The sequence below is a fragment of the Dipteris shenzhenensis genome, chromosome 7 (assembly GCF_047967505.1).
Source record: "Dipteris shenzhenensis isolate YYH24624 ecotype China chromosome 7, Dip_SZ_1.0, whole genome shotgun sequence".
In the NCBI taxonomy this organism is placed as follows: Eukaryota; Viridiplantae; Streptophyta; class Polypodiopsida; order Gleicheniales; family Dipteridaceae; genus Dipteris; species Dipteris shenzhenensis.
This window is the reverse complement of record NC_141602.1, coordinates 57,612,619-57,627,042: the sequence shown is the minus strand read 5'-3', so window position 1 is coordinate 57,627,042 and position 14,424 is coordinate 57,612,619. Positions and strand designations below refer to the sequence as shown.

The 14,424-nt window shown below is 43.1% G+C and overlaps 1 protein-coding gene across 6 annotated transcripts; it reads left to right on the top strand.

Moving 5' to 3' along the window:
- Positions 1-10,514: 10,514 nt before the first annotated feature.
- On the top strand, positions 10,515-14,219 carry LOC147900562 (serine/arginine-rich splicing factor RS2Z33-like). Of its 6 annotated transcripts, XM_087377171.1 has the most exons (8): positions 10,515-10,638; positions 11,244-11,315; positions 12,090-12,221; positions 12,825-12,864; positions 13,056-13,151; positions 13,366-13,553; positions 13,650-13,736; positions 13,814-14,219. In XM_087377171.1, exons 3-8 carry the CDS (start codon positions 12,115-12,117, stop codon positions 14,073-14,075), a joined length of 780 nt encoding a protein of 259 aa, XP_087233297.1. In that variant the 5' UTR covers positions 10,515-10,638; positions 11,244-11,315; positions 12,090-12,114; the 3' UTR covers positions 14,076-14,219. The 6 variants fall into 6 exon arrangements, with proteins under 6 accessions (XP_087233297.1, XP_087233298.1, XP_087233295.1 ...); XM_087377172.1 differs by lacking the exon at positions 11,244-11,315 and having other exon boundaries at positions 12,096-12,221; XM_087377169.1 differs by lacking the exon at positions 11,244-11,315.
- The last annotated feature ends 205 nt before the right edge of the window (positions 14,220-14,424 follow it).

Genomic DNA, 14,424 nt, shown 5'->3' with positions numbered 1-14,424 from the left:
GCTTGCGGTGGAGATCACACATCCCAACCTATTTTTAAAGTAGTATTTGTTTACGTTCCCAATGGATTGTGTGAGAGCTAAAGGCTCTTAAAGGACCGCATGAAGGGTGATGCTTAGCAGCTAGGGGGACCAAAACCTAAATAAGCGGGAAATTGATAGTCATCAGCTAAAGTAGAGAGCTAAAACAATCTGGTCAATGCCTTAGATCTAGTGGAATGCACAAAATTGGACCCGAGGGTCTTGGATGGTTTCACTTGGAATAATAGGACAAAGGGGCTAGAATTCCATGTGGGCTAGGCTGACAAATTTTGTGCTACGGGTAGGGGGTGGTGGTGAGATCCCTGGTGGGACTGACAAAATCTGCGCTAGGCTGACAAATTCTATGTGTTAGAGGTAGGGGGTGGTGGTGAGATCCCTGATGGGTGGTGGGACTCTTTTCTCTTTTGACCTTTTTTACCATCTCCCATTAGATGGTTCTTCTCCTTTTTCATCCACTTAAAAACATATGACATTCCCATCCAACAGGGTAGATCATATGACATTCTCTTTAATTTGATAAACAACATTTGGTTAATGTCAAGTTTTGTGCATTGATTGTGGAAGAGTGGGTGGAGGTCTTCAAGGGGATTGAGGACCCCTAAGACAAGATGCTGGAATCAAGCAAGCAGTGCATTGCATCATCAAGTAGTACAAAGAGTCTAGAGCTTCTTGAAGTCTAGTGATATCTACACAAGTGGTGAGAATTAGGTTGATGTTGTATGCTACCTTGCGGTTTTGTCCTTAGGATCCCTCCTGAAGTTTGTTGATTGTCAAAGTGAAAGACACCCTAAAGGCAAGGGAAACCTAGAGAATGGAGAGGCTCAAATGAAGAGCAAACAAATGTGGTTGGCATTAGGTGATTGTACTTTGCACTTTTTCTTTCAGGCTATCAAAAGTAGCTAGTTTAGGAAGTCAATTGATGGATTGGATTCTAGCATGTTGATAAGGGAACTAGGTGAGGTATGGGGGAGCTGGCTAAGGAAAATGATGTGTGGAAGGGGAAGTTCTAGGATATTCTCTCCCACATGGAGTGCAGGATCTCTGAACATCAGCACCTGCAAGTTGCCATGCAATTGAGCTATAGGAGGCCTTGATTACCATGGAGAAGGAGAAAACCCCTAGCCCACTAGATGGATTTATTGTGGAAACTTTCATCAAACTCTAGGACCTTATTAAGCATGACTTGTGCAATGATGAATGAAGCTATTAAGATGGGAGAGATCCCTGAGGATGTGAATGCAAGTCTTGTAAAAAACTTTCTCAAGTGATAGAGGTAGTTGAAAGTCGGCAGATTGGCATCTTGTCATGATGCTCAACACCTCATATAAGATTATGGACAAAGCTATGGCGATTCATATCCAACAAGTTTGTATGGTTGTGATGGATAGGGAGAAAAATGGCTTCATTAAGGGTCATGATATATTTCAAGATAAAGTCAAGGTCTCCTTTGTGGTGGCCTCTGCATGTAGTAGAATCATGTTTTGTTTGGTCTTGATTTGGTCAAGGCATATGATAGGATTATATTGCTCGAGCATTAGATCGCGAAGTCTAGGGTCTCGGTCTACCTTTTCAAAAATGGAAAGGCCCTCTTTGCCGATGCTTTTGCCATCTTATGATTGAATGGGGGCATGGTTGGGACGTTTGGGTTGATGTGATCAATCCAGCATGAGTGTTGCCACTTGCCCCTCTATTGTTTGCTTTGAGCAAGGTCCCATTGATTGGTTTGACCATAAAAAGTGTGAAGTGAGGAGGGCTAAATCGAGGGCTTGAGGCTGCCTCCTTGGAAGTAGTCTATCCTATAATTGTTTGCATATGATATCATGGTCATGTCCATGTTGTCGACAATGAGGCAAAGCTGGGCTCTCTTTTGAGAGATTCCAACCTTTTTTTGATGTGTCTAGATTGAGCTATAGTTGGCGAACTACAGATGTTCAAAGACCTTTGTTTTGTGGGGATGGACTCTAGCTCAAAACCAAGATCACTCGAGTAGTTGCTGGTTTATTAGATTGGTAGGGCAGTGTTCTTGGATATCTAGCCTCTAGGTGCTCCTTTGGGGCTATGGGGCTTACCTTGAGGTAGAGGTTTGATTAATCCTTCGATTATGGCATGGTCTTGGCCTTGGTTGGAATGCTTAGGTGTTGGTTATCCACCATGTGCTTTCTTCTTGCAACAATATGTGGGGGTTAAAGGTCACTGTGCCTTTACCCCAGTTATGTACAATACTCAAACAAATATATAAATGAATGAAAAAGAAGATTAGGGTGGTTCTGCACCCACCAAACTTGTGTGGCTCTCTGTCTCTCTCTCCCCTTCTTCCGTTCTTGCTTCCGTTGAGAGCACTCTCAACTGGTATCAGAGCCCGGGTGATCTAGCTGAGCGTGCGTGAATGCTTGGAAGCTCAGCAGCTCTGTGGGAGGAAGGAGAAGCTCTGTGGGAAGCTTTGTGGGTGACTTTACTTGCATCCGAGTGTGCAGAGACCTTGGAGGAACCTTTGGAAAAGTCACTTTGTCTTTACGAAGTGGTTTTGAGAGCCTGTTAAGTGCTTTCAAAGAAAAAGTCGTTTTTTAAGCTTTTCCCTGTTCCGTTCGATGACAGAGACTCCATATTGACTTGTAGAGGCAACTATTGCTTGCTTTTGGTGTCCACATTACTTCAGGATCCTGGAAACACCTTTATTCTTGAATCCGGGATCATTTCATTGGATTTCTGACTCACTGTGTCAGTTTCTGCGTTTTTTGCCCGGGTGTTGGAACTCAAGTTTGGAGCAACCATTTACAGATCTGTCAGTTCCGGTGGACTCAGGAGGTCCTAAAACTTCTATGTTGCTCATCATTCGCACTCCGATGGAGTTTACAAACAGCTCTATTTCAAAAAACGTTTTTCAGCCCGTGTGTTGGACCCAGTGATTGAGACCACGATTTCCAAAACCGTCTGTCCCATTGCGTTCCGGACGCCCAAAAACCCCTACCTATCAGTTCTTGCACGATTTGGTGGAGGATTTTCAGAGTTATAGATCTCTATGTATTCGATTTCATCTCTCTGTTATGCATTTTTCATTCTAAGGTTTTGAAACCTTATATTTATGCCACATGGCAGTGGATAAGTGTTGACTTCTATTTCTCACTCATCGGTTGGGATTTTGGAGTTCTGGCAGAAGAGAGATATTTGCATATTTTCTTGCTGGTTCCGATTATGCAATGGCGCCCATGTTTTGAGGCATCTCAGGTTCTATTTTCAGTAGCGCTCATTACCGTGGGACTATGATTTCTTGCGCATACCTTATGCAGATCACTCTGGTTGCAGTTTGAGCAGTGTGCGCTCATTCGTGGTATGCATTGGGTTGCAATGGATGATTTATAGGCCATTTGGATGCATTGCGGTCCTTGTTGGATGCGCTGATAGGCCCAAATTGCCTTGTGGGATGCTATTTTTATGGACGCTTTGCACATGGATGCTATTTTATGCTGAGGGACAGCTTTGACACATTGCAAGTGATGCACTGATAGTGCTATGCTCTCTTGGATGAGACATTATTGATGCATATGCCAGTGGACAGTGTTTATGCTTGAGTCATTTGGCACTTATTGGCATTTTCTTTTGGGCCAGATTTGCTCATATGGATGCATAGTATATGCACATGAGTCAGATGCATCTTTTGATGCTTTGAGCTTTGAGTTTTTTTGTGATATTTCAGTCTATTATGGCATACACATTTGGGTACACCTGGTATTTGGTGTGATTCTCTCTTGCAGGGACTAGCATTTGGGATTTTGCTTCATTTGCATCATGGCATCCTCTTCCATCCCTGAAAAGGAGTTTTTCAGCATTAAAAAGTTTGATGGGACAAACTTTTCTTTGTGGAAAGAACAAATAAGGGATGTGCTTATTCAAAAGAAGCAGATTAAACCCTTGGCAGGGATTGAAGCTAAGCCTGCAAATATGTCTGAGGATGATTGGAATGAGTTGGATGCATTAGCAAAGTCTACTATTAGACTTCATCTTGCAGAGTCAGTTTATTTCACAGTAGTAAATGAGCAGACTACGGAAGATTTGTGGAAGAAACTGTGTGCCACTTATGAGAAGGAAACTGCCTCTAATAAAGTTTACCTCATGAAGAGGTTGTTTGAGCTGTAGATGAAGGAAGGGGTCTCCATTGCTTCTCACTTGAATGAATTCAATATTATTTTCAGCCAGCTTCAGGCTCAGAAAATGAATTTTGATGCGGAGACTAAGGCAATATTTCTCTTATGTTCATTGCCATCCTCATGGGATACCTTCCGTACAGCTGTCAGTAACTCTGCACCTGGTGGAGTACTGAAATTTGATGATGTTGTGGGTAGCTTGTTGGCCGAGGAGATTAGACGGAAGTCTATGGATGGCAACAAGCAGGATGCAGCCTTAAATGTGCAAAGGGGTAGATCACAATTCAGGGGGAAGTCCCAAGAAAGAGGGAAGTCTCGTAGCAAATCCAGGGCACGGAACATTGAGTGTTACCACTGTGGCAAGAAGGGCCATATGAAAAAGGATTGCTACAAGCTGAAAAGAGAGCAAAAGGATAAGAAAAAGAATGCAAATTGGGGTGCAAATCAAAAGGAAGAGAGTCCAAGGGAGGACAAAGGAAAAGTGAAGATCGAGGAGATCAATGCAGTCACACATGATAGTGACAATGACGTTCTCTTCATGTCTACTTTATCTGCAGAGTTGCTTACCACTTCAGATGATGCATATTCCCAGGATTGGATTTTGGATTCTGGTGCTTCATTCCATGTTACTCCCCATAGGGAATGGTTCTCCACTTATGACAGTGGAAAGACAGGTTGTGTGTGCATCTTGGAAATGACTATGCATGTGACATAGTGGGAGCAGGTGACATAAAGTTTTCTTTTGCAAATGGGTCTGCATTTGTTTTGAAACATGTGAGACATGTGCCTAAGCTGACCAAGAGTCTTATTTCAGTGGGTCAGCTAGATGATGCTGGTTTTCACACCACTTTTGGCTTTCAAAGTTGGAAAATTCAAAAGGGCTCTATGCTTTTGGCCAGGGGTGCCAAGTGTGGGACTTTGTATCCCTTACATGTATCAGGGGTATTTGATCATGTTGTTGCAATAACCGAGCAGCCAAGCACTTCTTTGTGGCATTGCAGGTTGGGGCACATGAGCCAGAATGGAATGAAACTCTTATGCCGTTTGGGTTATGTACCGCATTTGAGTTTCTCTGATTTTGAATTTTGTGAGCATTGTCTCTATGGGAAGCAGACTAAATCAGCCCATAAAAGAAGGGGAAAGAAAGAGTTTGAAATGCTTGATTTGGTGCATTCAGACGTATGTGGTCCCATGCCTACACACGGTCATTAGGCGGGGCTGAATACTATGTGACATTTATTGATGATGCAACTAGGAAAGTGTGGGCTTATGCTATAGCTCGGAAGAGTGATGTGTTCTAGGTATTTCAGAAATGGCTGGCCTTGGTTGAGAATCGGTCAGGTAGAATGCTTAAATGCCTACGGACTGACAATGGTGGAGAGTATCTCTCTCATGACTTTCAGCATTTCTGTGATACACGTGGGATTAAGAGGGAGCTCACATCCCCTCGTACTCCAGAGCAAAATCCAGTTGCAGAAAAGATGAATCGTACCATTCAAGAAAGGTTGCAATGCATGCTTTCCAATGCAAGTCTTTCTAGTGGTTTTTGGGCTGAGGCAATGAAGACTGCAGTGCATGTGATCAATAGATCACCTAGTAAGAGTTTGGATGGTGGTATTCCTGAAGAGGCATGGAGTGGCAAGAAGCCCTCTTACTCTCATTTGCGTATATTTGGGTGTGAGGCATATGCACATGTGCCAAAAGAGCTTCGAAAGAAGCTAGATCCTAAGTCTAGGAAATGCATCTTTCTGGGTTATGGTGAAAGTGGAGAGATGGGCTATCGTCTCTGGGATCCAGAAGCAAAGAAGATCATACGCAGCCATGATGTGGTCTTCAATGAGAAGAAGATGCATAAGGCACCCATGAGGGATGTGGAAATGAGGAGAATCACTTTCCAGGATGTGAATCCACCTGCCTATGTTGATAGACAGCAAGCTGTCCATGCACCAAATGTGCAAGAAATGGTACCACCAAGTACTCCCACAGGTATACAATCAAGGGTAGATGATGGATCATCTATTGGTGGAAATGATGAGCCAAATGTGGCTGATATGCAAGTGGGACAGCAAGCTGAAATGCCCTTGAGAAGATCATCTAGAGTGTCTAGACCGTCTGATAGGTTTGTTCCAGGGGTAGACTATGTGATGCTTACTGATTGCGGGGAGCCTTCTTGCTACAAAGAGGCTATGATGCGTGAGGATCAACGCAAGTGGGAGTATGCTATGCAATCACAGATGAGTTCACTTATGAAGAATAAGACTTGGGACTTGGTTTCTTTGCCACATGGAAAGAAAGCATTGCCATGTAAATGGGTCTACAAAATGAAGGTCACAGGTGATGATGTGCCTAGGTACAAGGCCCGTTTGGTTGCTAAAGGGTTCAAGCAAGAGAAGGGTGTGGACTTTGATGAGATATTCTCTCCGGTTGTGAAGATGACCACACTTAGATGCATGCTTGGACTAGTGGCATCAGAGGATATGGAGCTTATGCAGATGGATGTCAAGACAGCTTTCTTGCATGGGGATTTGCATGAGGAAATTTACATGGTGCAGCCGGAAGGCTTTGAAGAAAAGGGCAAAGAGCATTTAGTTTGCAAACTGAAGAAGAGTCTCTATGGTCTTAAGCAAGCACCTAGAGAATGGTATCAGAAGTTTGATGCTTTCATTCGGTCCCAGGGTTTTAGAAGGAGTGAAATTGATCACTGCCTCCACACTAAAAGGGCTAAGGATAGTAGCCTGATAATCCTGGCACTATATGTGGATGATATGCTATTGGCTAGCAAGAATACTTATGAGCTAGATGCATTAAAGGCCAAGTTGCATGAGGCCTTTGATATGAAGGATTTGGGACTTGCAGGTCATATTCTTGGTATGCGCATCACGCGTGATCGGAGTAGGAAACTCCTTTGGCTTTCACAAAAAGAGTATGTTACAAAAGTATTACAACGTTTCAATATGGAGGGGGGGAAGGCAGTGAGTACTCCATTGCCTCCATATGTGAAACTGAGTCATACAGATAGTCCCAAATCAGATGAGGAAAGGGCCATGATGGCCAAGGTTCCGTATGCATTAGCAGTTGGGAGTCTTATGTATGCTATGATAGCTACTAGACCAGACATTGCATTTGCAGTGGGAGTTGTTAGCCGGTATATGGCTAATCCAGGAAAGAGGCATTGGGAGGCAGTTAAGTGCATCATGAGGTACATGAAGGGTACCAAGGAGATGTGCATCTGCTTTGGTAAAGGAGACATGCGTGTACTTGGGTACACAGATTCAGACTATGCAGGAAAGGGCATGTGGATAGTAGGAGATCCACTTCTGGTTATGTGTTCACCTTTGCAGGTGGTGCAGTGTCGTGGATGTCTCGCGCACAGAAGTGCGTTGCTTTGTCTACCACAGAGGCTGAGTATGTTGCAGCCACAGAGGGTTGCAAGGAGGCTATATGGCTTGATCGGCTAGTGGGAGATTTGGGGATTCATACAGGTGTACCGACATTGCATAGTGATTCCATGAGTGCTATTCAGCTAGCACAGAATCCGGTCTTTCATGCAAAGACCAAACACATTGAGGTCAGGTACCATTTCATCAGGGAGGTACTTGAGGACAAGCGCATAGAGCTTGTCAAGGTTCATACAGATGATAACCCTGCAGATATGCTGACGAAGAGTCTACCTAGTCAGCGGTTTGAGTATTGTCGTGTATTGATGGGCATTGGATAGTATGCTCACTAGTTGTTCTCCCTTAAAGGCACATTGTCCTTTAAGTGGGAGGTTGTGGGGGTTAAAGGCCACTATGCCTTTACCCCAGTTATGTACAATACTCAAACACATATATAAATGAATGAAAAAGAAGATTAGGGTGGTTCTGCACCCACCAAACTTGTGTGGCTCTCTGTCTCTCTCTCTCCTTCTTCCGTTCTTGCTTCCGTTGAGAGCACTCTCACAATATATGTTGCCTCAATTTGGCACTGTACCAAAACTCATTGGAGTGAGGTTGAGAGGGTTCTTGTGGGTAGAAGTACTAGATATGAGGAAGCTTCATTATGTGCCTTAGGATGCCTTGTGGATATTGAAAGGAAAAGGAATCCTTGACATTCTAGATCTACAGGTGAGAGGGGTTTCTTTATCGCGTGAGTGGCTTTCTAGGTTGTTTGACTACTGTGTTGCCTTGATAGAGATCATGAAATGATTCTTGGAGAAAAGCAAAGGTTATTGGGTCTAATCTTGGAGTTTTGTAGAGTGGTATGATAAGTTGATGTCCATGTTTCTATTGAAGGTCTCTGGGTTTTGTCTAGTAACAGGCTGGTCCTTGCATAGAAGGAGTTTGGGCCCCTTTTGATTTGGAAGGATAGGATGGACCTAAGAGGGGGATGGTACTTTGACAAAGGACATCTCGTGGGTTAAAGCGGTTATCAAGAGTAAGGGGGTTGCAAAGAAAGGGCATGTGTTGTTGGGAGTAGCCTTGGGACTTGAATAAGGCTGATCGAAAGTTAGCTGTGGAGCTCTGGATCTAGTTCAAGCTTAGTGTTCAAGAGCTCTTGATGGTTGAGGGAGACAAGTGGTCCACCAATTGCGTTCCTTGTAGTACTTGGCGAATCATCCAATGGGGGTTGGGGGTTGAGGAACATCACTATCAAGCACGTCTATCACTATTTAGTGTAGTCCCCTTAATAGAGGAGTTGATTGCCAAATGGAAGCTGCAAAGGGGTTTCGCATGAAATCTAGAAGTAGTATCGATTTTGTCTTGGCCAATTGGTGGACGAAGTAGTATCAATTGGTGGACCACTTGCGTTCCTTGTAGTACTTGGCGAATCATCCAATGGGGGTTCGAGGTTGAGGAATATCATTATCAAGCACATCTATCACTATTTAGTGTAGTCCCCTTAATGGAGGAGTCGATTGCCAAATGGAAGCTGCAAAGGGGTTTTGCATGAAATCTGGAAGTAGTATCGATTTTGTCTTGCTATGTTCCTTATGTGGAAAGTTCTTCATAAATGGTTATTGGTTAGAGGGAGGTTGGCTAGGTGGGTGGAGCCGAATCCATCGTAACTGGTCAAAAGAAGATGTGCAACACCTGTTGTGGTTGTGCTTGGTGGCTAAGGAGGCATGTGGTTTCGGATCGAGATGGTGGCGCGAAGAGTTGAACTCATGAGTTGGTTCTCTTATGTGACAAACCAAAAGGCAATGGACTGGTTTTGACTCTTTATTGAAGCGTGCCCTTTGTGACATGGTGTAGTTTTTGGTCGATAGGGACCTAGAACTTGTTGGTCAAGCTCTTAGAAATGCTAGTGTCTATATCTCACTAAGTTGATGTTTTATTGCTTTGCAGTGTAGGCCATGCAATTTGCCTTGTTTGTAGGTGGCCACCCCTTTTTCTATTAGGCCCTTTTTCTTTATGGATTGCAACCTAGAGGGAAGTTTTGGATTTGTTGTGAGCTCGCCTTGAGCCACGTGTATCATTGTAAGCCCTTGATCAATTCAAGATCAAGAGCCCACAATTGTACACATGGCTCAAGGAGGTATGCCAATGATTGCTCTCCATTCAACAATCCTCTACTTTATGAGAATATTGCTCCCACACAAATGAGGTTAAAAAAACCTAAGAGGTGGGAGGTAACTACAAACACCTTGGGCCCTAGAAAAAAGCTAAGAACATAGTTACAAATATATTGCCTTTTTAACCATTCATTCATGGAACAGACGAGCAAAATCAGTTTACCTTGCCGTAGTCCTCGTCCCAATCTTTTCCTAGATATCATATTTTCTCTCCCCCTATCTCTCTCCTCATAGCTGCAGCCTCCAGGATTCTTTGTTACTCTCTCTCTCTCTCTCTCTCTCTCTCTCTCTCTCTCTTTCTCTCTCTCTCTCTAATGCTCATTCTCTCTTTCTGTCTCTCTATCTCCCCCCCCCCTTCTCTCTCTCCACAAAATTTCAACCATATTTAAACATAAACAGTTTGACCAAAAGAAAAGACATCATTAACGTTTGGAGGTTGTAGCCTTTATTTGGGATTTATAAGTTCAAGGAAAAGTGAAAATAATTATGATGAATTTTTATCGGGGGCGGAAGGTGGCAAGTTGAGGACTTCAATCATTTTGTTTTTGTTTTTTGCGCACGAGAATAAAAGAAATTTATCAAAGAGAAATTTACAAATATAACTTATCAGAGAGTCTGTAGTACTTCCGAGGTATTATAAAGGAGAGTTTTTTCTTTTCAAAAAAAGAGTAATTTTGGGTTCTTATATAATTTATCACAAAAAGAAATAAGAAAAAGAAGTTCAGTTTTAAGAGTGAAGCATTTCCCTTGTTTTTATCGGAAAGTATTACAACCCTAGCTATATATTTAGCTTTTTCTGGGAGGTTGTAGTGTTTTCAATTCCTGTCTTCTCTCTAGATCTGTTCTCGGCGATTTGTCATGGTTGTTGCTGGCTGATTTGTCCGGAGTAGCTTCAATTTCACGGTGCATGTTCGTCTCTCTCTTAACTTTCAACGCCTTCTTGCTCCTTAGTCCCTTTTCCTCGCCTTGCATTTAAAACTTTCGTCAACTCCATGTCACACTCAGGGTTGTTTCTAAACGCTGGTGCTAATCTTTGCAAAGTTTGTTGTGTAGCGAGCGATCGACCGGGTTTGGGGAGATCTTGCTCGATTGCATTTTCGCATCCATACACGGAGAATTAGGATTGTCTCAAACATAGAGAGCATACTTGTCATTACGAAAAATATTTTAATTTCTCCTTTCAGCTTGAATAATTTCAGGAACGTTCTCATTTAGAAGCCTTCGTTTCAACCTGCACCTGGCGGTTGTATCTTTGCAGCTTTTGCCACTATAGCGGAATAACTGTGAGGGAGGGATGAGAGGGCCGAAAAAGAGGGTTGACTAACTTAATGGAAAGGGGGTACCATTAATGATGACAAATGACCCTTTTTTATGAAAATTTCCCATGTCTGCCAAAAATTGGAAATCCACTTACGAGACAAGGAGTTTTGTTTGTCGTTGAACGTAGCTAATATCAGTCTGTCCTTTGCACTTGAATACTCAATAAGATTGAAGCTGGCAATTTTTAGATGGTCTAGCGGAGATCAGAAGGATCCATCGATCATGTAGTTTCTAAAGAGGGAGAAGCACGTTTTGAGCCAGTTAAGTTAATTTATATGCTTTATTCCATGGTTTTAGCATGTGGGCTTTGTGAGCTTAAGGAAAGTATGCATTCTTTTAACATAAGCACGTATTTGCTTCCCAATTCTTGTTGTGGTCTATTATGGATCATCTTTGACGCTATCTTATGAGGGAAGATCTTCCGCCTCTTTCTAAAGATCACACCTATATTGGTATTAAGCTTTCATCAACTGTCTAGGTTAGGAAATTTGTGCATGGAAAGGATGCCTTTAAAACTTACCAAACTAGTGTTAATCGTTTATCTAATATTGTAGAACAGATCGACAGTTGTACAATTGTGAACTTCTTGAAGCATTGTGCTGGTACTGAGCAAGCGTCCCACCAAAACACTGAGTGTATTGTCTCTCTTTATCATAGTAGACTCTTACAAATCAATGGCATACAACAGTCTTTCAATTCAAAGACAACTTGTAGCTAAATCGTATACCTTGTCAAGGGAAAAACATTATTTGGACTTGCATGATTCTGAGTCTGTCCATTGTCGTCAAAGATGAAATGCAGTTATGGATCTAAGGAAATCTGTCAGACACCGCAACAAACTGCTTTCTTCTTATCCTCAAGAGCACTTCTCCTGCTGTCAAGTTAAGGATTGTGTCTGCTATCTCTTGCATTGTAATATATTCGGTCTCGGTCAGGCAAATTTGTTGCCATCTTTAACTGTTAAATTTCACCATATCCAAGGATTTGTGTTCTGTACTTGCACCTTCTGATTGCAGTCGTTTGCTTTTCTCTAGTGACAGGATTTGGACAACTGTCAACATGCCGAGATATGATGAGCGATCAGGCCCTACTCGGCTTTACGTAGGACATCTTTCTACACGGACTCGCAGCCGTGATCTTGAAGATCTCTTTAGCAGATATGGCAGGTAAGACATCAGAATGTAATTAAATTAGGTTGCAAAACACAATAGCAGCAGCGTTTGCCGGGGTGGGAACTAAACTTTGGATGTTAGGTATGCATTCAATAAATTGTTTTTAAGTCCACCTCATAAAGCATATACCATGTCAAAGCCCGAGGGTAGCACCTTTGTAGGATGTCCAATTGACCCTTTTAAGTCATGTTATTTTTATAGAATTGAAATGGTCAGTGTTCCTTCCTGGAAGGTTGGCAGTCAGGCCTTATGGGGAGGGGAGACAGTCTACACACCAATGTCAACTTGTCATCAGGGCGAGGTTTGTTTGTGTCAAAATAGGTCTGATTGTTAACTTTAGCGATGTTGTTGAAGGTTTGGTGGGTTTTCGTCCGACCCGGAGGTTAATGTTGAGAGGGTGGCCATGGTGGAATGGTGGCCTTACTCCGAAGGGTTAATGGGGAGGCCTTGGCGCATCTAGGCGTGCTTCTTTGTGTACATTCATACATTCATGGATTGGCAAGGGTGGAAAATGGTATTTGGTTCATCTGATGCGCGGTGTATGGTGACCTACTTGACATGGTGCAATGCTCTTGTTTCTGGCACGCGTTGACGCAGAGTTCGAGATGTGGATCTGAAGCACGACTTTGCCTTCATTGTGTGTAAAGCTTATCCCTATTTCAGTTCAATGTTCCTGTACTTTCCAGTCCTGTGCCAATCATTTAGAGAGTTGTGACCTTGCTGCGAGTTTCACTCTTCTTGAAAGTGTGCTTATTTGCCATATCGGGTTTTCCATGTCTCAGCATCTTCTGGTGAGGAGTGTGTCAGCTGACCGCTTGGCTCATGCAGGATTTTATTGATTCCCGAGACGCTGATGATGCTCGGCACTATCTGAATGGACGTAGTTTTGATGGTACACGCATTGTTGTGGAGTTTGCTAGAAGGGTATTGTGCTTGAAACCTTATATTCATTGAGTCGTGGTTTGGAGATTGTGTGCCTTAGCATGTGGTTATTGAAGACACATTTTCTGAGACAAGGGCTTGTTTTGTATATGGTAATGTGCCAACATGACATTCTGGTGCTCCAGGCTCTATATGATAATAGAGAGGTTTATCAATTAGTATAGAAGGCTCTGACCACAGATTTGTTATTTGACAGGGGCCTCGGGGTGCTAGTGGTTCTCGGGAATATGTAGGAAGGGGCCCCCCTCCAGGGACAGGGCGGTGCTATAATTGTGGCCATGATGGTCATTGGGCTAGAGATTGTAAGGCCGGAGACTGGAAGAACAAATGTTACAGATGTGGGCAACGCGGTCACATTGAGAGAAATTGCCGTAGCACTCCAAGGTTATTGTTTGAGATTTAGGTGTAATCTGCTTGGAATTCCTCAGACTTACTTCTGTGCTATGTGACTGATTGGTTTGTTTGGTGTAAATATAACAGAAGTGCCTCACATTCTCGCTCAAGATCCCCATTAGCAGAGCGGCGTAGGAGCCGGAGTCGAAGTTACAGTCGAAGTCGCAGCTACAGGTCTGTGAGCTGAATTTGTGTTTTTTTTTTTTGCAAAACATGGATTTGATGCATCTTACTGTTTGTTTTGTCTACAGTCGATCTCCAAGGAAAGAAGACCACAGTCCCTCTGGAGCAGAGCGTCGACCTCGAAGCATAAGTCGCAGCATGTCTCGGACTCCTCCCAGGCAGGAAGTACAAAGCCGTTCTCGTAGCCCTGCAGGCAATGGTCAGAACCCTAGGGGAAGTCCTCACCTTGGTGCTAGTCGAAGCGTTAGCCGGAGTCCAATACGTGATGTAAATAATCATGAACATTCTCCAGCTAGAGAAGAAGAGAGTCCTAGTAATTCAGGAGATTGAAATACTCTTTTTCATACAAATGGGACTGCTGGGCTGCCCATTTCTTTTAGGGAGATACTTTATAGACATTTTGTAAAAGTATTTACTGGTTTTATACTTTCTTGGTTTGGCTAAGTATAATTTTGGGACACAGGATTTTTTTCAGTCAAATTTCATGTGTTTTCTGTTGTTAATATCCTTTCTTAGAAGTATCTCTAAGGCTACCTAGACCAGCCAAACGGCTGCAGCACAGTAGTTCACATTGGACTGCCACCCAGATAGTCCACATGACAACAGGAAAGGCAGGCCACCAGCAAAGCTTGCTGACAGGCCTATCTACAAATAGAACATGGTTGGCCCTGGAACACCC

Bases quoted from the DNA above. Each gene is read 5' to 3' on its own strand.
- LOC147900562 (XM_087377168.1), top strand. The intron at 12,865-13,055 runs GTGTGTAAAGCT...TGGCTCATGCAG, and splicing joins AGCACGACTTTGCCTTCATT to GATTTTATTGATTCCCGAGA. The intron at 13,152-13,365 runs GTATTGTGCTTG...GTTATTTGACAG, and splicing joins TTGTGGAGTTTGCTAGAAGG to GGGCCTCGGGGTGCTAGTGG.